This window comes from Perca flavescens, chromosome 3, assembly GCF_004354835.1.
Source record: "Perca flavescens isolate YP-PL-M2 chromosome 3, PFLA_1.0, whole genome shotgun sequence".
NCBI lineage: Eukaryota > Metazoa > Chordata > Actinopteri > Perciformes > Percidae > Perca > Perca flavescens.
Genome location: NC_041333.1, coordinates 32,777,777 through 32,801,338, shown reverse-complemented (window position 1 = coordinate 32,801,338; position 23,562 = coordinate 32,777,777). Strand labels below are relative to the sequence as shown.

Below are 23,562 nucleotides of genomic sequence, written 5' to 3'. Positions count from 1 at the left end.
GTAATAAATCTTAATAACTAATAGTTTGTGAGGAAAAAGAGGCCTGCTATGCTAAGCTAAAAAATGAATTACAGTGAACTCACTATAATTAGTGTCAAAGTAATTCCATACAAAATGTATTTCTATGAAGTTATTAAACCTGTTCAATAAAGTGTTAGTGTTTTTCACATGATTTAACAATGTGCTAACATTAAGTATACAATTACCATTTCTTCTTCCTCTCCAGCTACTCCCTGATGTTCTCCTGCTGGCTGCTGAGCCCCAAGGATCGCCCATCATTTGAGTCCTTGTGCTGCGAGCTGGAAAAAGCCCTTGAGGATCTGCCGGACACCCAGGACCCAGACGAGATATTGTACGTCAACATGGACGAGTCTTCCATGGAGCTAGGGGCCGTTGGTGGCCGTGACCCCATTGGGGGGCCGTCCCCTCTCTGCCTGAAGGCCCTGGACTCTGTGACCACAGTGGAGGTCCACCACCCCAACCGCTACGTCCTCTGTCCCCAACACGAGACCAACCGAGCCCTCTCGGACTCCCTGGAGAGCCTGGACATGCCGGTGTCGTCTTCCGCAGCTACGCTGCCTCTACAACCATCCTGCCACTCCACTCCCAACCCCACACCAGCTCCCACCCCAACTTTTGAGCTGCTGGAGGACAGGGAAGGGTCCAGAAAAATGCCCTGGCAGTGATGGCTTCACTTTTTTTTTTTTTTTTAAATGGCAAGACTTTTCACTGCCAAAGTGTGCCATCCTTTATCCCTAGTCCAAGAATGAGATCCAGCCTCTTGCTACTGACTACATCATATCTACATACATATTTTGCACAAATTCACACACACACACACACACACACACACACACACACACACACACACACACACACACACACACACACAGCCGAAGGCATTCCAAGGAAGTGAAGGATTTGGATTCTCTCCTTTGTCAACCCTTTTCTCTTCTGAAATGAGCACGTTTCCGAGCGAGTGTAAAGGCTATTGTGTGATTAGTGTAGCAGGAGGAACACTGTTACCAACGATAGACAGTGGGTGAAGAAGTTTAGAGCACGTTACCCTCATACACTGCAGCACAATCAGAGAATCTAATTCCAAGTCCATATGGCAATAAAATACCATAACTACCTGTATACAACAGATCAATCCCCTTCACACAACTAAGCTAAACAATCTCAGTGAAAGCAGCTTAGACACTGCCAGGCTGAATCTACAACCAAACAAACTCAGGAGCTTGAAGTTGCGAGTAAAGGGCTAACATGGAGGACTCGCAGCAGCTGAGACAGTGCTCCTCTGACGGAGAAACCTCACCCATCTGAAATCCCTGCTCCTGTGCAGAAATAACCCGAGAACAGTTGGGAAAGAAAGAAAAAAAATCAGCAGCAGTGCCTCTTTCACTGAAGGTATCGTCTGATGAAGACGACTAGCTGCTTTACGGTTATGCTGATACAATTTATGAAGGACAATAAGACGAGTTAAAACTAAGATCGCCAACAAGGATGGGCTTTTTCATTATTTTTTTTAGCTTTCAGCAGTGGTTTTGACAAATGTTGATCTTGACAAATGTCTTTTATAATGTTATAATTTTCTTTCCCCACATAAACCCTTCAACTAAAGTTCACCTTACCTGAAAGTTAGAAGACTTTTAACCTATAACAACAGAATATGAATGACATTTGAATTTAACAACTAAAGAATTAAAAGAGTCCAAAATTGCAGGCTTTAGATTATTTCATGTGAAGTCGTTTTGAATGAAGAAACTCCATCTTATTGATCCTTCGTACGCTAGCCTAATGTAGCGCTCTAACAACCCCTGCATCCTCTCAAGTGGTCGTACTGCTAGTTGTGCATTAAGCACCATGAGCCATTTACAGTTCACACAAGGCATCTCTTTCCTCACTAACACGCGAGACATCTGTGAAAATCCTGAACTAGTCTATACATCGTTGTCATAACTCAGGAAACTGGAGACTTTGCTCAACAGTGACAGAGGTACTGGTCAAATCAAGAGGGTACAAATAATCAGAGGCAGGTGGATGGACTGAGGGTAGGTACAGACATGATGAAGTTACCCGAGGCAGATAAGCTCCTCACCTTTGCGTTTGGCTCAAGCACAGTGTTATTACACATTTTGTAAAAAAAAAAGAAAAAAAATGATGCTGATTTTGTTTTTCTACAACTTTGCACTAATGTTTTTTTTATATCATTGTATGTTTGTTTATAATTTGTATATCTTTTACGCTTTTTCATTTTGTGTTTTAATTACTTTCTCTCTAATAAGAATCTGTCCACATGTAACAACTTGCATATTCATAAAGGCAGAGAACATAGCCTGTGAAATCATTGCAGGGCATCCAATGGAGGAGTGTTTTCCATAAATGAGCAAAGAGACTGGGAAACATGACACTCTTATTCTGGGATATTTTAGTTACTTGAGGTTTAGCACTAAAAATAGAAGTCTGGTACCAGCAGAATCGAGGAGGAGACAGAAAACAAAGCGCGTGTTCATCCAAACCTCTGCTTCGAGGTCCACTAGCTGCAACTTTGCATCATGCATGCACTTATTTTTATATATATATATATATATTTGCTTTAGTTCATAATTTTTTGTCTTTAGAATGGACCATATTCCAACACACATTTTGGGAGAACATTTGTTGAAATGATGCGCTGTGTTTCTCAGATGTATGCATCAAAGGTACTTATATATGAAACAGTATACAGTTATCCTTTATACCTGTAGCATTACTGAAATTCCTTGTTAAGATGAAATGTACATTTCTTGCTATACATTTGGTACTGTATGCTCATTGAGTGATAGTCCTCCATTGTTTGTGAACTACAGGAAGTGGTGCTGAGACCGAGGCACTCGTCTAATTTGGTCTGTACAAATATTTTACCAATTTGAAAGCAGATAGATACGCTAGCAGTGTTTAGGGTTGGGCATCGTTTTGATTTTAACAATTCTGATTCCAATTCCGATTCTTCTTTCGATTCAGGTTCTTATTGATTCTTGATTCCGATTCTTTGAGGGGTGGAGTTGAACTGACATGCCTATTTTCACAAATAAGAGGAAAGTTTTATTTTGATTCAATAGTGGTTTGCAGTTTTACAGGCCTTTTTCAATGTAAAATAAAGCCACACTAGAGCGCTGCTTACTGTGCTCCAAGGCTGCGACACAACAAGCGCCTGGCCGCTTCGGAAACCAAAACTTGCGCATATGAAATTGGGAAGCGATGATCGGATTTGAAACCATGTCCTCTAAACGATTCCAAAGGATTCCAATAAAGAAACGATTCTACTGGAATCGTAATTTTTGAAACGTTTCCAAGTAAGAATCGATTCTCGACGCCCAATCCTGTTACACCAACTAGTGTGTTTGAAACATTTTGGTCTTTGGACAAAAAGAAAAACTGATCCTCCAAGCGGATTCCAGCAAGAACTGAATCTCCTTCTTCGTGATTACAGTCAGTTCAGTCTTAAATCTTGACCTTCAGTGCCTTCAGAGAGCCAGTAAATGTGTGTGTGGATTGTGATTCTCCTGATGTGTTGAATTGGGAGAAGACTGTACTATAATTGTCTTTATATTGTCATGATTTGTAAACAAAGTTTTATACAGTACCTGCAGTATTTTGTATAAGAAATAAATATGTTCATTGTGAATGAGCTCTCCTCCTGAGCTTTGGTGTAGTCAATATTAATCTCATCCATAGCATGTGTGTAAGTGACAAGTTTATTATCAATACAGCCGGCGATGAGGTAACGTTTCGTCGAATTAAGATTTATGATCACACAGCAGGAAGATTAAGAACCTGAGATAACACAGTGGCTGACATATCCTCTGAAATATCATCTAAACACTGAAAAACCCATGAAATAAATGAATAATGTACAGAATTTATAGTGTCTAAAAGGTGTGTGTGGTCTCAGAAGTGGATGTAGGAGATCTGCACGTCGCCTTCTATCTCCAGCATGTCAACCTCATTAAAGGACTGCAGGCGGTGGACAAAGTCAAACAAGTGCTGCCCATTCACAAACACCTTGAACCTCTGGTTCCCGCAGCGAATCGACATCTGAGAAGCAAAGGACAGAAAAGTCAGGACGCCGCTGACCCCCCAGTGAGTCAAAATAATATAGATGGATTGAATAGAATACTTACATCAAAGTACTGTCCCTCCATGAAGGGGTTCAAGCTGGCCTCTCTGTCCTCCTGGCCCCAGTTACCTCCAATCATGCTGTTCCTCACCACGATGCCCTCCCTCACCCTGGGGTTCATGTGGAAGGCAATGTCCCGAGATCTGCTCACCTTAAAGTTGATGGCAATTCTGCAACACACAGACCCAGGAGTGTAATACGAGTCTGTCAGCACTCACGCTATACTGACTTTAGTGAGTGTACAGTCACAAACACCCACTTTTCTGCTCCATAGGGCACCATGCCTCTGATGATGATGGTCCGCTTAGGGTACATCCCTCCTGGGATCATGTTGGAGTAGGGTACAGGCTTAAAACACAGCAAAAAAATAAAATAAATAAGACAGGTAACATAATAACACAACTAACAGACATAAACTGGAGAAACAACTTCAATATACCTAGATCCTAATGAGGTAAAAAAAAAAAAGTAGCCTAAGGTGACACCAAAGGAGACGGTTATGTTGTTGCCAGTGGTGAAATGTACCAAAGTACATTTACTCAAGTACTGTATTTAAGTACAATTTTAGGTACTTGTACTTTACTTGCATTTCCATTTTGTGCTACTTTCTACTTCTACTCCACTACATCTCAGAGAAATATACTGTACTTTTTACTTTACTACAATTATTTTAGAGTTTCAGTTACTTTACTAATTAAGATTTTTGTTAAAGTTAAAGTCAATTTGTCGATTGGCAATTGGTTAATAGTTTGGTAACACTTTACTTGAAGGTATCTACGTAAGAGTGACATGACGCTGTCATGAACACATGACACTGTCATAACACATGAACCCTAACCCTAACCCTAACCCTAACTTGTCATGACAAAAACCGAATGACACTGTCTGACAGAAGCGTAATGTCATAAACGTTTATGATTTGTTTATAATGTTTATGATACATTCATGACCGTATCATGTCACTCTTACGTAGATACCTTCAAGTAAAGTGTTACCAATAGTTTTAGTGCACATTCGTTGGAAAAACATTCCATGCTACCAGCTTCTCAAATGTGAAGATGTGTTGCTTTTCCTTTTAATTACTGACCACTGAGACAAGGCTTCACTGAGTCACCCAGACTTTTCCCTTTGGTTTTAATAACAGGAAGTCTGACACTGACTGTACTGGAACACATTTTACTTACAGGATTGTAGACCGGCTGCCCGCCCATGCCCTATAATCAGATTAACATATGTCAGATTTCTATTGGATTACCAGAATTTTAAAAAAAATACATAGAGGGCTTTATGAATGTGTAATCATGCAGTATTCTCACCGGCAGGCTTGATCCTCCCTGACAGAAGACAAAAATAAAGTCAGTCCATTAAATACAGACTAGTGTTTACATACAAACTGTGGTTTGATTTACATGTGACAAATAACTGTCTTAGTGTAATATAAAACATTAAAATGTGTAAATAATACAAAAGGAAAATAAAATCAGTTATTATAACAGTGTTTCATACCTCCATTCCACCTCCCATTCCTCCTGGATATCCGCCCTGTGAAGAAGCACATATTTTAAAAAGAAAGATTTAATATGATTTTGTTCTGTGGCTTATTGTAACTTTGCTCAACTTAGGTCGGTGTTTTTTCTGTATTCGTGACATTTATATAATAAACCAATGAATTTGAATTTAAGTGCTAATGAAGAGCAGAAATACAATTATTTATTCACCCCCATGCCACCTCCTGGATAGCCTCCCTGTTGAAAAGTTGTAATCATGTCAAAAACTGTTTAATAATGTATTTAATCTAATTTTGACATTTGAATAAATCCTCATCCTAAATATACTTACTTCCATTCCTCCTCCCATTCCTCCTCCCATGCCACCTGGGTATCCTCCCTGTATGTCAGTTGGAAGAAGCAAGTCTTATGCAAATATGTTCACTGTATTTCATTATAGTTTTAGTAATATTTGAAAAAAAATAAAACTACCTTCAAAGACAAAAATAATAATAAAATAACTTACCCCCATGCCGCCTCCTGGATATCCTCCCTGTTGAACAGTGGGTGGTGAACATGTTAATCCTGTAAAATACTGTGTTGGAATTGAATTTTTATACTGAAATTATGTATACTTACTCCCATTCCTCCTCCCATTCCTCCTCCCATTCCACCTCCCATTCCTCCTCCCATTCCTCCTCCCATTCCACCCTAAAAAGACCAAACAAAAGTATAAAACCAAACAGCCAAACAAATCTAATTAACAAACACAGAAAAAGTGTTATCTTATCATAACAGTGGAATAATTAGTTAATGCAACGGTACAACAGGACATTTGCTGCAGCAACTACTACTAACACTGCAGCTGCTACTAATATGAGCATACTAATATATTTATCTATAATAACCTGTTAACAAACATTGGAAATCATCTTACCATCACTAACACTTAACAACCATTAACTGCTTGTAACACCTGTAGAAGCATTGGTTTTACCATTGCACATTGAGGTTTCAGCTTTGCTAAAGCTTGAAGTTATACACTTTTGAAAACCCAGCAAAACGAAGCAAGCACAAACACAGTAGAACGGTTACTGTTTTACTCACTCCCATTCCTCCAGGGTACCTATTCATGCCACCTCGAGCACCCTGGCACAGAAGCAAAAAAGGTTAGGAATCAGCTGCTGGTGATTTATTATGCTCCTGAATTTATTTGCCCCAACAAAGCCGAAAGCCGAAAGCATAAAGCTGAAAGCTTCGGGGACAGGAAGTCTCACCCCTATGATGTTAATTGTCTGGATGCAAACATCTCCTGCAATCTGCAATGCGCAAACCCTGTTCAAAGGGAGACGATGTTCGAAGGTGTAGAAGTCATTCCCATTGACTTTAATCTGCAACGGGATGATGTCAAATGTTACCCAGAGTGTGCCATGGCATATATTTATATATACAGTATATATATATATATATATGGTCCAATAATTAATAATTATGTAGGATAAACCTGTTGAAGAGGTATTCACACCATTTCAAACTGCATACATTAATGCAGCTCAACGAAAGCCAAAAGTTATTGGTTAAACTTCAGTTCATAAAAGGGTAACAGTTTACTTTAACCCCCTTCTAAGCATTTATAGGCACTATATAAACATTTAATAAATGGTTTATAACACACTATGTGTATGATAATGCCTCCTGAGAATGCCACCTAAGGCAAGGCAAGGCAACTTTATTTGTATAGCACATTTCAGCAACAGGGCAATTCAAAGTGCTTTACAGAAAACATTGAAGTGGATGATAGAGTTTAAACATATTATGAATGACAATGTCGTAAAACAGTTGTAATAATATAAAAAATTTATTCATAGGACGATTGTTGACATAAACTGTACATTAAATACCATTATATTTGCTTACAACTACATTATAAGGTGTTATTACGTGTGTGGACGTGTGGTTGGGCTGACCTGGTAGCCCTGTGAATTGACCATGATGACCATTTCAAAGGCCTGGCCTTTCCTGAAGGGCATATCCCGGATCTTGTTCTCAGAACCCCAGGATCCCCCCTGACAAGAGTTAAAGACCACCTTGTCCCGGCCGTCAAATCGAGGGTTAAAGTGGAGGGCGATGTCGCTGGACTCAGACTCGCCGCAGAGCAGGTTGACTAAGAACCTGCCAAAAAATAACAGCAAAAAACTTTTAGTTGAGATGGCAACCCATCATTACCTACTTTGAGAATTTAAAAGAACTGGGACCCATATGATCTACCTTACATTTCCACTTTGTTTATGTTTTTCTGAGAATGCGCGGTACACAGGCAAATGCTCATAAAACACCTACTTTTATGCTATGATTTACTAAGGTTATTATTATCAGTATTATTATGGCATTTCGATATGATACCTTGATGTGTCCCCCCCACCCCTTATTTTTTGTTTTACATTTTTTTAGATTTTACTTTACTCTTAGTCTTTTACTTGTAGTGTTGTAATGCTAGTTCAAGGCATTTTGATGAGTGATGTTTATGATGGATGTTTAAAGAAAAAGGTTTAAAAAAAAGGAAAAGGTTTAAAAAAAAAAAAGGAAATTATTATTTTTCTACTGATATACATTTGATTCTATGTATTTCCATCAGTAATTTCCATCAATAAACAGATTTTAATAAAATAACAGCAGGTGACCTGACCTGAGACCATTGGGGGCAGACTGTGAAAAAAACAAACTGAGGATCTTGATAAAAAGATATCTCTCTGATACGGTCAGGTATGTGCAATGTTTGCTTGGTGGGCTGTAAAAGTACCTTAGCTATTACTGTTATCCAAAGGGGAGGGTGGGGTGATAAAAGTGGAGCTGTGTGTTACAAGTCTGAAATGCAACAAAGAAACCTGCTCCACCCAGAGTGAGATTACACAAGGAGTTTCCCCCCCGTTTTTAATAGTATCAAAAGGTTTCGGTTAAAGATACAAAAAGTAAAGATTTGTTTTTGTTTTCATAACTTTTTTTGGCCATTTTCAGCCTTTATTTTGATAGGACTCTGAAGACATGAAAGGGGAGTGAGAGAGGGGGGGAATGACATACAGCAAAGGGCTGCAGGAGGAGTAAACCTCTATATATGACCTCCCACTCTACCAACTGTGCTATCTGGGCGCCCCATAACCCCTTTTTTCAGATTAAGGATGGATTTCAAGATGAATACTGACCTGGTAATGTTCTCAGGAATGGACCCCTGGATGTAAATGGACACCCCTTCCCTCAGGCCTCCATAAATTGGCCCCAGATACGGAATTCTCTGTACAGTGTACAAATAATATTAATCCACACTGCACAATGTTTACAAACACCCAAGACACATCTTTCCAAATGTCAGTTGCATTGTACAGTAACAGTCATTTACACAGTGTGGTTTCACTGGTGGTAGTCTCCATTGAAATTAGTGTAGCAATAGATAATGATTTCACTGTTTCCTTGATTGCAGTGGAGGAAAAGAAAGTACAATGCTGTACTCTTTTTGGTTTATACCTTCTCTATAGTGCATACTGTACTAGGGATGGGCCAAATGTATTCAATTAAAATCATACTGAAACTTTTACCAACAATTTGTTTTACTTTTGCTGCAGTTTTCAACAAATACATTCACTGAATCCCATACTGGATGACTATATACTGTATCTACAGCAACCAACAACGACCAGAATTGAATCAACCAATATGTTTTGCGTTTTAATGTATTAATTGTTACGTTTGTATTGTCTTTTACGTATTTGCTGTTGAGTTTGATGTATTTTCCCATCCCATCTAGGGACGGGCATTGCAAATTAGCTCAGGCTATAAATGCTGTGGTATGTGGCATAGGGTTACGCTACATACTTGTCCCTATACAAATAAACATTAAAATAAATAAAATAAAAAAATCAATAAGCCCACATAAGTTTTAAATCTTGATATTATCTGTCATTAATGTGGACAAGCATCAGTAAAGAGATATCTTGAAGAATCTAAAATATAGTTTTTTTATCAGGGGTACGTGCACACAAAACAATTCACTATGATATTAATTTTAGGTCACATTGTTATCCAGAGTGCAACATAATCCTTTACCAAGTCCTCTGAAGAACAAAATATAGTTTGGAAATCTCAGACAAGCATGGACCAGATTCTTTAGTCAGAACTATGTCACACTAACAGATTGCTTTTGCGTGGCTGACCCCACTGGTGATCAAACGGTAATCCCTCGGCATTAGTGCCATTCATTACTCAGCAGCAGTCGGTGCAGATACTTACAGGGCCGTAGATTGGCTGATAGCCAGGAGGAGCAACAAACGACATGGCAGCAGTCGGTGAGTTGGACGGGCAGACAGAATCAGGAGGGTTTTGTCAGGAACTGATCTCTGCTGGAGGCCTTGTTTTATACAAGTGATACGGGAGGGGCAAGGTAGGGTACCAAGCCCAGGGCTGCATCACCATGTTGACTTAGGAAGCACAAGATGCCCATTAACCGTTGACCCGGCAGAGGAGTGGCACATTACAACAAAAGACAGTGTTAAATGTGTGTGTGTGTGTGTGTGTCTGTGTGTTTGTGGTAAGAAAAAACCAACAGCTATTATTGCAACAAGTAATTAACTCCATTACAAGTTAAAGTCATGCATTGAAAATGCAACTTAAGTAAAAGTACCCAAGTATAATCAAGTAAATGTACTTAAACTATTAAATTTACTAATAATGCAGAAAATGGCCCCTTTGAGTGTTACATTACTATATATAATATTAGATACTTATTACTGATGTAGAATTAGGCATGTTACTGTTTACTGTACCTAAAGCTGTCAGATAAGTGTGGCAGAGGGAAAAGTATCTCTCTGGATATTAGTGAATAGTATAAATAAGCATGCGACCGAAGTACTCAAATACAAGTACCTTAAATTTGTACTGAACTACAGCACATGTAATTTACTTTCTTTAGTTACTTTCCACCACTTTCATATTATTTTTATTCTCTATAACTGTGAACAAAACTGGCATTATAAAAATCTAAATGCTACAACTATCAGAATATTTCTTTTTGGTGTTGGAAAAGTGGAGGTCTATATAAGAGACATAATCTCCATCCAGCACATTAAGTTAGAAACCAGATTTTTTTTTTTTACTCCACTGAGATTTAAAGAATTGTAGGTGTAAAGGTGTAGGTATGATTCATATACTGTAATATCCATCCGCCTACCTAAGGCAAACAGAAACATAAGTAACCCTTATCTACCACACGTCTGAGAGCATAGTGCAACTTCATTTATATACTTCATGGAGGCAGTATGTCATTCCAACAAATGCTTTACAAAGTAAATATGCACGCTGTTCATATACATACACACACACACACACACACACACACACACACACACACACACACACACACACACACACACACACACACACACAAAAACTGTCAGGAAACAAAGGTTGTCTAAGTGATACATGGGTGTTTCCTGAAATGTTTAAGCGAAACAATCCACTTGTGACATTTGGTTAAGATAAAGATTTTCCAAAGCCAACATGAACCTGCAACACAGACGCCTGAGAGGGAACATTTGATTCAATAAACTATATTGTGTAACAGTAGGCATCTCCATAACGTCATTTCACAATCAGTGTTGGAATCAGCGTACCCCTTGCTAATAATTACGTTTGTCAAGGCCCAATGATCAGCTTAAAACATTAAGTGTTTTATTAGTGGAATTATGTCTCCAAAGAAAAAATGTTAAAGGATAATCTAACTTTTTTAACTATGCATTAATGGTGTCTGCATTGTACGTATTTCTGTTTTAACATGAATGGATATAAAAGATGTCCTTCTGCACACACGTTTACATCTATACTTGTAATGACTTATAGGGCATTCAAAGCCTAAACCTAATTCTTACAGCACTTTGAGTAAATGAGGACTGGACAAAATGTCCTAATTTTCCAAAAATGTCTTCATATTAAAACTGGTCCTTGGAAAAAGGTAGAACAACAGCATACATGCTCCAACACACGGATACAGCAACACCATATAAAGCATATATGTAAATGAGGACACACATCCCAGTTCTCCTTAAAATAATCTGTTTATTCTGTATTGAAACACAGGGTTCAGTCAGAGGACACTCAGCTCCGTACGGTCAGCTGCCTCCATGTGGACCACGTGGCAAATACAGACTTCAGAGTCGCCAGCAAAACAAAATACTGCTCTGCATCTGACAAAGTGAGTCATGACATTAAATGCGAGACGGAGCGTTTGAGAGTTTGTTTGTGATCTGTAAGAGGCATAGTGACACAGAAGTGTCTGAGATCAACGCAGGGATTTGAGAAAAATAAACTGATATGCTGGATTCCTAAAAATATCTATCATAAAAACCTAACAAGCAAAACCAAAAGCTAACGTGCCCTTCTGACTGCAAACTGGGCATTTACTTCAGTGTGAGATCAAGTCTCTTCACCACTGTGGATTTCACAAACAGGACACGCGACATGTTCAAGTCCGACAAAGAAGCATGATCGTTGAAATTCTTCAAAGCCCTGAAGAAAAAAAATATATATATGTATCTATGATTTATGTAAAATATGTCTTTTCATTAAAAGGCCTCTAAGCAGCCTAGACATTACTCAAGTTATACACATGACACTTTGGACATAATGTATACACTAAATACATTCATTAGTTATTTTTAATGCACTGACAAAAACTTATTTGTGCATAAATTGTCATAAAACAGACTGTTGGCCAGAAATACAGACGGGCTAAAACGGTCGTCTTCAGAAGATTTGATCTGCATATAAACAATAAATAAACACCCTTGGTATCCTCCTATACTGTATATGTGTACATCATCACTATCTTAAATGGGACAGAGACACCAGCGGAGATAAGGGGCCACATACATCCAGGGACGCATTGTAAGACTTCAGAGTGCAAACTGGGTTTGTCTATACAGCTGATTCACACTGGTATATGTCACGTACGCAGATGCTAATTAGTTTGTTATCTTGGCAAGTCAGTCCGACAAGAGTTTCCTACCATGATCGCTTGTTGGAGGCATGGGTTTCTAACTCCCGAGAGAGAGGAAGAAAAAGGAGCGAAAGCGCGCCTAAAATGTTCACTGCTCCCTCTCGAGCATCTCGGCGATACGACTGTGAGCTGCTGAATCATTTTCTTTCAAAAGCGCTTTCTCTCGATCAAACGCCAGAAATCAGAAATGTAAGTATCAAACGGCAGCAGCCACATATGACAAAAAAAAATCCCAACCTTACAGACAATATAAATAAAACATATCCACTCTAATCTCAAATAAAAGTGTTGAAACTAAAACTATTTGATCGCTGAAGCAGTGACATTGCTATAGGCACTAAAACGTTTACAGCAGTAGCGACTGAAAGAGCCCGTTTTGTATAAATGCATTGATATGCAAGGCAGTCCATGTATATTTTACACCAAAAAGGCCATGTAGTGTATTCATAGCGGAATAAAAAGGCCCCTGGCTTCTTGTGTCTTTTTTTTTACGCCTCTCTGATATTATTCTTCTGCTTTTCTCAAATCTATAAACAACCGACATTCTGCTGCAGGTGGTGCAACAGTGCAGTCAAAGTGTGCATAGCTTTAATGGAGGAGAGAAATGCGCAGACTAAAGGTACATGACTAAGACAGACGTGTTCGATTTCTAAATTTCTAATCTTTCCTCTCTTTTAATCCACTCCTCTTTCCTCTCCTCTCTTTCTGTCCCTCAAGACGTTGACGCTGCAGGACATTATCCGAGCTGGTCCTCATACTGCTTCCTGAAGCAGTCTCCAGCAGGGAAGAAGTCCCAGCATCGCTCCTGGTACAGCTTCCACACGTATGATTCCTGAAACACAGAATCCAAATGAAAAAAAGAATGATTTTACGAAGACACAAACAACCAATGAGGGCTGCACCGTGACCATCTTTATACCTTAAATGTATGTATGTTTACTGACCTGTCCTGTGTGTTCTGTTTCATCTTTGTTTATGAGATACATCAGGAAGAACCTGAAAGAAAAAATGGAGAGAGAAGAAAAACAACGCAACATAATAAGAGGGTTTTTGGTTATTTGAGGAGTAAGAAAAGACATTATTCACAATTAGTCTTCTCAGAGGCCAAATTCATCAGGACAAGATGGTCCAATCATCTACTTCAACATTAACACCGCTAATATCTGTCACGCCATTTTCCTCTTCACGTCCAAACATAACATAAACATAAAAAAAGGAAAACATACTATATTTAAAAGTGTTACACATCGGCTCTCCAAGAAGTTACTCACATGTAGTTGGCTAAGTTATGCTCTTCTAAGGTGTGTGTCTCGAAGCCGTGTGGCGTAGAGTCAAAGTAGTCGCTTCCAATTCCACAGATGAAACACTTTGTCTAGAGGGGAGAAAGGACAGCTTAGATTAAGCACATTCCTGCCTTATTACTGAAGGACAAAGGAAGGTGGATTAAGTGAAGTGACTGGTAAAATCCCTCTGAAACTCATTATATTACCTCCATGTCCTCTCTGACCTGCTCCTGCTGATCTCTCAGCTCTCCAAAGGCATCAATGATCAAACCTGAGAGACAAGACATTCTGAAGATCAGAGCTCTTCTCAACAAAGACGGTTTGCTTTTGGAAAGATTTGTCCAGCAGGTCTAAAATTCAAAACTGCACAAACCCTTTTTTTCTGACCTCTAAAACACATTTTCTTATTCACTACATTTCCCCTTTGTTTGTGAAGTTCCTGCCCTGTTCACTCAGGAGTCTTTCCTAGCTTCACATCAGAAAACACAGGAAGATAGGAAACATCAGTTCATACAGTAACGTATTAGATCTTTTATATATATATATATATATATATATATATATATATATATATATAAACACAGCTGCAGTGGGAGCAGTGAGACTGAACCAAACCTGTAAAGTTCTGGGCCGTAAAAAAACTACAACAGTAAGCCGAAAGACACAATAACGCTCTGTGGAGTTGAGGGGAACTGCAGAATGAGGTGATAATTCTCTGTGGGCCCGTCGCTACAATTAACCTATTTTTCATTTCTAACCAATCATTTGATCCACTGTTATTAGAAAAATATTTATTATAGACCTTTTAAAGGCACTAAGATTAAAATTCTGTCTGTGATTGTAGCACTTTCAAATTAGTCTGGTGGCACACGTTTTTGTTTGAGACAATCATAAGGAACACTAGTACAATGTTTACACCCCAGTGTCTTAAGTTAATGTTAAACTTAACTTAATGGAGAATTTAAACTTTTAATTTGTATTTGTAGATAGAGCACTTTTGTTTAAGAAGATAACCACTTATTAACTATACCCTGGATGATAGCCAGCAGGATGACAATGACGAAGAAGAAGAAGGTAATGTCGAAGACCACTCGGTAGAGCTCATATTCATCCCCGGCTGGGTCCTCAATTTCATCTCCTATGCCACCGCCGGCACGCACGCCAACATACATGTGGAACAGGTAGCACTGCACGAGGGAGTGAGGAAAAATAAAATAAAATTTAAATCAACCCTGAAGTTGACTCTTCGGAAAACTACAGATCTGTCCTGTAACCAATAACCATATGTCTGCCCTCCACTCACAGTCATCATGTCATCACACTTCATGTCCGGTTCGTCCTCATCCTCACTCATGTTGTAGAACTTGCGGAAGAAGTTGAAGGCCACCACGGTGTATAGGTACACCACCACAGCCAGCAAACCCACTGTCATCATCAGCTGCGAGGAACAGGTGGATAAGGATGTGACATTAGTGCATGGTCAGTGGTGCAAGAAACCCTCATGATGCATCATTAGAGTGGAAGTGTGCGGACCTGTTTGCCGTTGTGAGTAACAGAGGAAAGAATGGTGCGCAGGGTTTTGACACCCATGGCGATGTCCAGAAGATGAGCGGCATAGAAGAAGTTGTTGTAGTGTCCAAGCAGAGACATCAACAAGTACCAAACCAGGTAGAGGAAGGTCTAAAAAATAAATAAAAGGGGGGCTGTCAGTCACACTCAAAAACAGATTCTCTCATTGTCTAAAGTATACCATGAACTGCCTCCTTAACTCACATTGTCGGTGAAAATAACACCAAACTTCCAGATCTGGTACTTGATGTCAATAGATGTGACCCTACAGAGGGAAGGACACATGTGTTCTGTGATATGTGCCATACATCTGAACGGTTTATGGAAAGAGTGTACAGTACATACCAGCTCAACATTGAGGTGTCTGGTTCATGCTTCTTTTCGTGCGTCATGGCACTGACGTCTAGAGAAGCCAAGTCCATACCGAGCAACTCCGCGATCCTCTCTCTGCCGTAGATGTCACCATATTTATCCAGCACCTGGATGTCATACACATATGTCATGTCACTGCAAGACAAAATCCCTGCCATTTTGCTGATGGTTTGAATCAAAGCTGTCTGGAGAAAAAAACTCACCTTTCTTTTCACAAACTTGTCCCAGTAATTGTTAGGGAAAGATCTGCGTTGACAGAGAAACATCATAAACATTTGGTCAAAAGTGATCTCAATTACTAACGCCGTATGTTAGAGGTCTGCAACCTGACCCGAGCATGACTGGCATGCAACATGAAAACTCCCGGTTCAGGCTCCTAAAACACACTACAATTAAACATTCAGTCTTTAATCAATATTAACACCTAATAAAATGAATATGGGTGTCGGACTGGGCATGGTTTTCAATCATCTGTAGGGGAGAGAGGTGTGGGGATAGCTCATTAGAGCAGTGCCAGGTAAGTTAATTGACTCTCCCTATATGCAGTAGGGTGCAGGACCTTCAGATGAGTGACACACACCACAGATAGAAATATTTGATCTGTGTAAAAAGCTCTGAGCAACTGGACTGTGCCTACAGACTACAGTGCTAAGGGTGACCCACGGTGGCAGCCAGACTTGCTACAATTGATTTTGTCCTTGAGTTAAAGAGAGACACACACACACACACACACACATTATTTTAGTTTATAAAAAATGCAGCACGGTGACGATACAGACATTTCATAAATCAGATGTTTACAAAGCAGAACTGCCGCTCAGCGTTCATCCCCCGTTGGACATGTTCAGAGACTCCATCATATCAGATCATTATCATAACTAAACCTGTGTTACTGCGTCAAAGAAATGATTCTGTTAAAACAAAGTTTTGTTAACGCGATCACTTTGACAGCCCATCCAGCCATCCTTTAACGTGACAGGGCTCTTACGGAGTGTTGAGCACCAGCCTGTCCCACTGGCCCTTGATGTCATCGTCCTCAGGCTGCTCAGTGACATAGAGACCATCAAACTCCAGCTTTCTGGCCAGCTCCTTCTCTCTCTTGAAGATAACCAGAGGGACCTGGAGGGTATCGAGGGAAAAGAAGACAAGCTGCTTGAAGCCTACAAGCAGACACAAAAACATATGCAGATTTTTGGCGGAGCAAACACCACCCTACCTTGAGACAGTTGTAGCCGATGATGCAGAGGAAGGAGATGATGGTGTGGATGATACCGAAGAAGGCCATGGCTGGCGTCATGTAGCCTGTGCTCTCTTCCAAGAAGTAGTACATGGGACCTTCTTCTTCATCATCTTCTCCTCCTCCTTCTTCATCTAATCCGGACCCATCCTCCTCAGCGCCGGAGCCTTCAAACAGGCCAGAGGCCTCAAACAGACCAGGATCGTCAAACTCCTCCTCACCTGGAGGATTGTCAGACACCTGCAAAGGTCAGACACAAAATGAGTCTGAGTGTATTTAATTTGTGTGGCCTAAATCCAATTTAAAAAAAAGTTGAGCGCACAGTGTATAAATGACTTATTAATATAGGAAGGTGGTAATAAAAAGGTTTTAACCCCAGTGGCTAGAAATGGTGATAGGTGTAAACCGAGCCCTGAATGAATGAAAGCTCAGATGGGCCGATCTGGAATCTTCTCCTTATGAGGTCATAAGGAGCAAGGTTACCTCACCTTTCTCTGCTTTGCCCGCCCAGAGAATTTGGCCCACCCATGAGAGAGAGAGAGACATCATGGCTTTCAAACGAGCAAAGTGGCAGTTGGTCAAGGCCACACCCCCACCCTCCACCTTGCCCCCCCCCTCTCTCCTCCCCAATAGCTACAGACACAGAAATGGCATGTTCTGAGGAAAGCTCATTGTGGGACTGGCTCTAGTGGCTGTAATTCTGCACCAAGGCTGAATTTCGGGAAAGAGACTTCAGATACAGTATTAGGGGACCACTAAGGTCTATATAAAAGCATCTAAAGAGCACCATGTCATGGGACCTTTAAACATTCTACCTGCTGATGGCAGCCATGCTTTTTAGTTAGTGATTTGTACACTACCGGTCAAAAGTTTGGGGTCACTTATAAATTTCCATTCCACTCCATTACAGACAGAATACCAGCTGAGATCAGTTGCATTGTTTTTTAAACCAGGGCAGCAGTTTTCAAATTACATAATTACTGTTGTAGAAAGAAGTCGCTGCTCTTTAAAGGGATACGCCACTGTTTTTTAAAATAGGGCTCATCACGGTCTCCCCTAGCTGTAGCATGCATTGTTTTAGTCCGGTGCAACACCGGCAGTGCCGCCGCTAGTTAGCTTAGCGTAGTGAATGTAATCCTATGTTGCAGGTTAGCATGTTGTGAGAAAAAGTGAGCCAAGAAAAGACAAAAAAAACACAATTACTTGCAAATAATGCGTTGGCCCACCTATCTACAGCCAGGGTAGACCGTGATAAGCCCTATTTCAACAAACGGTGGCGTATTCCTTTAATGCCCTTTAATGCCCATTATCAGCAACCATTCATCCAATGTTCCAAAGGCATTTTCTGTTTACTAATCTGATATCATTTTAAAAGGCAAACTGATAAAACATTCGAGAACCCTTTTGCAATTACCGTAAAACTTCAAATAATAGCCGAGTCCCAAATAGACGCCTGTCTCTTTTAAACGCCTGGTGTGACAACAGATTTGGGTAAATAAAGGCCGGTCTCAAATAGAGGCCTGCTCTGTTTTTTTTTTTTTTTTTTTTTTTTCGTGTCGGGTTGTATTTGATCTTTTAAAACCCGTCAGATCGTTTGTTCTATGTTTTGATTTGATTTCACGTGACAGAGGCAACCGTTCATAAACGACTCATCACTATGGCAACATAACAAACAGGTTAACGAACTTTCTTTTAGTCTTCAGTTTTTCTTAATTCTCTCAATACCACCATGGAGACAAAAAGAAAAAAGTATGATTTGACATTTAAGCTGACAGTTGTCAAATTTGCTGAACAAAATTCGGGAGAAGCAGCGGCAAGACATTTCTCGATTGATCCTAAGAGAGTGCGAGAATGGCGTAAACATAAAGCAGAACTGCAACGTCTGTCCGAGGAAGACGACAAAAGGGCCAGACTGCGAGGTGGAGGGAGGAGGAAGGTCAGTGAAGAGCTGGAGGTGAGCGTGTGTGAGTGGATCCACAGCTTTTTTTTTTTTTTTTTTTTTTTATTATAAATATTAATTAAATACAAATAATACGAATTAGAAAAAATTAATATAATGTGGTAACCTCCTATTGTCAATTAAAGGCCTGTCTCTTATAGACGCCTGTCTCAAATACAAGCCGGTGCATTTTGGCGATTTGGGTAAATAGAAGCCCGGGCTATTATTTGAAGTTTTACGGTATGTAAGTACATAATGTCATCTGAAAACTGCTGCCCTGGTTAAAAAAAATTATGCAACTGATCTCAGCTGATATTCTGCTATAATGGAGTGGAATGGAAATTTCTAAGTGACCACAAACTTTTGACCGGTAGTGTGTACGAACAAATTGTGAAAAAATGTATGCGAGTCAGACTCTTGAACACAGATTTATTGCCAGTCAAATGTATAATGACACATCCTAAGGGGGATTTTGCAGGTTTGATCAGAGTTGATACTGTGTGTGCCATCTAAAGTCAGTTACAAATTCACAGACCTTGTAGAAGAGCAGGAGGAAATTGAGAGCGAAGGCAATAAACAGGGCCAAGAACCGAAGGTTGTAGAAGTTGCGTGAAAGGTAGTTCTGTTGGGGGGGAGCAAAGCACAAAAGTAACATTTTAGTGCCTGATTCCACTGCATTAACATTTGGTTTAGCTAACAAATAACACTGTGGAGTGATTGTTGTTACACTACTGCTTAAACATTCTGAATGAAAAAAAAAAACACTGAATATGTGCTAAACTTCTTCTGTCAGGTAGTTGCCAAAGATTTTCCATGGGTTATTACACAAGCACGTAAACTGGGATAAGGCCACTATTAAAAAAAAAAAAAAAGTGTTCCAAGAAAACAATGAGATGGCCTTCTGAGTAACAAACAACCAGTCCAAACCAAATAAAATCCTTTAAAAAAAAAGGCAAATATTCAAAAATATGTACGGTAATGGAGAGCTGCTCACCATGAATTTAATCCTCTGAACCTCCAGCTCATTCCACAGCTCAAAGCCCTCCTCGGCATGTTTCTTGTCCTTCTTTGTCTTGGTCTGCACAGTCGGCTCCTCTTTCACCTCGGGCTCTTCCTCCTTAAGTTCAGGCTCTGCCTTCTCTGCCTTCTCTTCTTTCTCAGTGCTGGAAAAGACACACAAGGAGAGAAACTTGTCCTTTTTACATTCAATTAGAGCTAATGATTCACTATTACTTAACATATTTTCGCTGAAATGTGTGAACTTTAAATCTATATTTAATTGTAAATTTGTAAACAGCTAATATAGCTTTACGTCCTGGCTCAGAGCGGTTTAATATTAGCCTGAGGACACGTTATCTTTAGCAACAGCTGCTCAGTTTTGATGTTGATCCCCAGCAAGCGGAAAACTCACTCTGCTTTCTCAGTCTCCTGAGGAGCCTCTTCTTCAGGTTGAACAGGTTGTTCCTCCTCTTCTGGTCCTCCCACTGCGGCTTCCAACTGTTTCAATAATTGTTTTGCAGTTAATTAAATGATAAATGGAGAGCGTACGCATTAAACATCAGTGACAGACGGAACACCTCACCAATTTCCTCTTCAGCAGCGGCGTGCCCTCTGGAGTCGGAGGCTCTTCAGCTGTCGTCTCGCCAAAGTCTCCAAGTCCCCCAGGAGTATTGAAACCAGGTAGGCGTCCCCCTTCCCGCTCCTCGCTATCCTCCTCTTCCTCCTCTCCTCCCACGTTATCTAAGAGGTCTGACACCCCGTCTGCGTCTTGGACCTCTCTAGCCCCAGGGTCAGGCGGCAGGTCCTCGTGAACTTCGTCCTGTGTGGGATCTGGCATACTGGCTAGGATCTCTGTCACCGTTATCTTCTTGGCGCCCTCCACTAAGCCTCCACCGAACAGCACCTTCCATATCAGTGTGAAGAAGCCCTTACATATGCCATAAACAAACATCAGGATACCCATCACAATGGTGTAGATAAATGTAACCAGGCCGATCACCATCTCCTTTATCGTCATTTTTCTTAGTTTGCGGTACCGACGCCGCAGGTTACGGAAGGTGAACATGTTGAAGAATTCGACCACGCTCTTCAGAAACTCTGCAAAGGCGGAGGCGGACTCTGGAGGCATTTCGTCCCCATTGCCTTCGTCTCCTTCTCCAGACTCTCCTTGGTCTCCCACGCCCTCCTCCTCTTCCTCGTCGTCTTCCTCTTCCGCGCCGTCTCCCTCGGGTTCGGAGATAGACGCAGCAATGTTCATCTCAAAGATGGTGTCCTCGCAGAAGTTCACAAACATCTCCATTTTCTCACTCTCCCCGCCCTCATTGACCACGTCAAAGATGAACTGCCGCTTGGACTCTCTGACTTGTGGCATTTCCCACTGGTTGCGGTTCGCCTCGCTGATTTCAAAGTAAATGCGCTCGATCTTCCTGCTGGCTCCCATGATCTCAATGCGGCCGAGGAAAGGGCGGAAGTAGTTCAGCACACTCTCGGCCTGCTCCAGGAAGTTCTGAAGGCGCGTGTCGTGGGGTACGTGCTCGGACAGGTTTGTGAGCAGAACGGCGATGTTGAAACCAATGTCTTTGGCTGGCTCCTGGAAACGATCGGCAAACTCCTCAAAGTTGATCATCTCGTTTTCATCAGCTTCTGAGCAAGAGAGGAGGAACTGGATTTCTGAGGAAGAGTATTGCTTCTGGCTGTCCATGGCCTTGGAGAAGTCCTTCTTGGAGATTAACCCACGGGGGTCGGTCACATAGTCCCGGAAGGCGTCAGATGCCACTATGTCCTTGAGCTTGAGGAACATGTCGAAGAACTTAAGGATCATCTCCACGTTGCTGGAGGACTCCACCAGCATGTCAACCATCTGCCTGGCAATGGTGCCATTCACCACGTTGCCTAAAAGCCAGGTGAGAGGGGATGAGAAATATATAGCCGGTATGTGACAGAAAGGAGAGGACATCACTAAACTGGGACGGACATCATACCTTCAAGCAGAGACAGAAGCATCACCACCATGTCCTTCTGCAGGTCCAGCAGCTCCTTCAACAGTCCAATCTGACTGGAGTCCTGCAACAAAGCCAAAACGCAAAGCGAAGCACAAACGGCAAAAAAGAAAACTCTTAAAATGTGTACTGAATGATATATCCCATTTTAATTTGAGAGGATATGTGCTTCTTTCTGAGATATGAAACGGCAAGAGACGCTACCTCAGAGTGTGCTCTACTCCAAAAATGATCCTGGGTTTGCATTTTTTAAATAAAGAATAAGCATTTTTAACATCACAAATAATACACTTGATATGATGGACAGCACGAAAGACATTGGAAACACAAGCAGGTATGAGAGAAGGGAAGAAAATGCCTTTTGCTCAACAGCAGCGCCTTTCTCCTTTATCTGAAAAAGTGGCTGCAGCATGGAAGCAAGACAGAGACACATTTGCAGACGCTGATTTTAGCACTCCCGAAGACCTGCACCAGCAGATAACAGAAGCCACAAATACTTGAGACAGATATTATAGTGGTCGTCAGGCTGGTGAAGCTCTAAAGGAAAAGGTTGTCAGGATGTGCAAGCATCAGAAGAATAAAAAAAAAAAAACAGAAAAAAAAGAATAAATAGCATAAATAATTAAAAATGTCATCTAAGTTTATATTTGTTGTTAACCACCTTTAACAATGGAATAACCTCTTTCAGAATCTGAATGAACAGTCACAAATTCTCTGTCCAATTTAGTTCTCGTACCATATAATATTCCTCAATTCAATATATTCCTAGACAACATTTATTCAAACTGTCTCTTATTCGACAGTCAGTGTCTGTCACTGTTACACACTGTTCCTGTATTCAGGGACAATGTGCAACTGACATGATGGCTTGTCAGAGAAACTAAGTAAGTAAAAGCAAAACGTTTGATAAATGCAAAGTAAAACCATAAAATGACTGAAGAGGGAATATACAAAGAGGAAAATGTGAATGATTTGGGAATTAGGCTGCGTAATAAATAATGTGATGAAGCATGAGATCTTCAAAAAAAGCATGAAGGGCCTCTAAATGAGATGGCACTGGCAGAGAGACACAGATTCTTACGCCATTTCGTTGTCCAGGATCAGGGTGCATCTAACAGGGTTACACATGAAAATAAAAATGTTATCATCAACATTTTTACTTCATTTTTGTGTCTAAACCTGGAGATTTACAGATTGTATGTAAATGATATCTAGTCATTTAATTTTAAGATACAGTTCCTTCCGGGCCACATCCTCAAATTTTATTTGATCTATTTTAAAACCACTTGAAGCTTTTCAAATGTAAGTCTTGATAAATTAGCACATATCGGCCTTCTTCTTAAATACAAAAACATGGTATGACATATTTTCAGTGTTTCAGTGTAAAAGTCAATTGTTTATATATATATATATGACCACATCTCATCGGTTAGTGCTGATGTTAAAGTTATTCTATTTTGCTTTTTTATAAC

The 23,562-nt window shown here is 40.4% G+C and overlaps 3 protein-coding genes across 8 annotated transcripts in view; 1 reads left to right on the top strand and 2 right to left on the bottom strand.

Moving 5' to 3' along the window:
* Positions 1-3,096, top strand: part of axl (AXL receptor tyrosine kinase) — a 29,267-nt gene extending 26,171 nt beyond the window's left edge. For both annotated transcript variants that reach the window (XM_028573076.1, XM_028573077.1), the window contains one exon: positions 227-3,096. In XM_028573076.1, coding sequence (XP_028428877.1) covers positions 227-686 — 460 coding nt within the window. In that variant the 3' untranslated portion in view covers positions 687-3,096. The remainder of the gene's footprint in view (positions 1-226) is intronic.
* Positions 3,097-3,723: 627 nt separating this feature from the next.
* On the bottom strand, positions 3,724-9,975 carry LOC114552923 (galectin-4). Its single transcript, XM_028574018.1, has 14 exons — positions 9,931-9,975; positions 8,850-8,938; positions 7,617-7,821; positions 6,867-7,040; positions 6,279-6,360; positions 6,176-6,204; positions 6,002-6,049; positions 5,881-5,907; positions 5,669-5,704; positions 5,479-5,496; positions 5,347-5,376; positions 4,422-4,510; positions 4,167-4,332; positions 3,724-4,080 (listed from the first exon to the last, which is right to left on the bottom strand). The coding sequence occupies exons 1-14, from the start codon at positions 9,973-9,975 to the stop codon at positions 3,934-3,936; spliced, it is 1,185 nt and encodes a 394-aa protein (XP_028429819.1). The 3' UTR covers positions 3,724-3,933.
* Positions 9,976-11,731: 1,756 nt separating this feature from the next.
* The window catches only part of ryr1b (ryanodine receptor 1b (skeletal)), a 79,412-nt gene continuing 67,581 nt past the window's right edge, over positions 11,732-23,562 (bottom strand). For all 5 annotated transcript variants that reach the window (XM_028572666.1, XM_028572673.1, XM_028572685.1 and 2 more), the window contains 17 exons: positions 22,073-22,154; positions 20,674-21,983; positions 20,503-20,588; positions 20,086-20,254; positions 19,627-19,713; positions 17,132-17,392; positions 16,904-17,034; positions 16,119-16,161; positions 15,889-16,022; positions 15,748-15,808; positions 15,508-15,654; positions 15,278-15,412; positions 15,005-15,161; positions 14,181-14,245; positions 13,963-14,063; positions 13,636-13,687; positions 11,732-13,523 (listed from right to left, as the gene is read on the bottom strand). In XM_028572666.1, the coding sequence (XP_028428467.1) occupies positions 13,428-13,523; positions 13,636-13,687; positions 13,963-14,063; positions 14,181-14,245; positions 15,005-15,161; positions 15,278-15,412; positions 15,508-15,654; positions 15,748-15,808; positions 15,889-16,022; positions 16,119-16,161; positions 16,904-17,034; positions 17,132-17,392; positions 19,627-19,713; positions 20,086-20,254; positions 20,503-20,588; positions 20,674-21,983; positions 22,073-22,154 (3,117 nt within the window). In that variant the 3' untranslated portion in view covers positions 11,732-13,427. The remainder of the gene's footprint in view (positions 13,524-13,635; positions 13,688-13,962; positions 14,064-14,180; positions 14,246-15,004; positions 15,162-15,277; positions 15,413-15,507; positions 15,655-15,747; positions 15,809-15,888; positions 16,023-16,118; positions 16,162-16,903; positions 17,035-17,131; positions 17,393-19,626; positions 19,714-20,085; positions 20,255-20,502; positions 20,589-20,673; positions 21,984-22,072; positions 22,155-23,562) is intronic.

Excerpts from the sequence above, each read along its gene's own strand:
- LOC114552923 (XM_028574018.1), bottom strand. The coding sequence starts at position 9,975 with ATGTCGTTTGTTGCTCCTCCTGGCTATCAGCCAATCTACGGCCCT. Across the intron at positions 7,041-7,616 it reads TCAATTCACAGGGCTACCAG|ATTAAAGTCAATGGGAATGA; the intron begins GTCAGCCCAACC and ends ATCCCGTTGCAG. Across the intron at positions 5,908-6,001 it reads GAATGGGAGGAGGAATGGAA|GGAGGCTATCCAGGAGGTGG; the intron begins GTAAGTATATTT and ends ACTTTTCAACAG.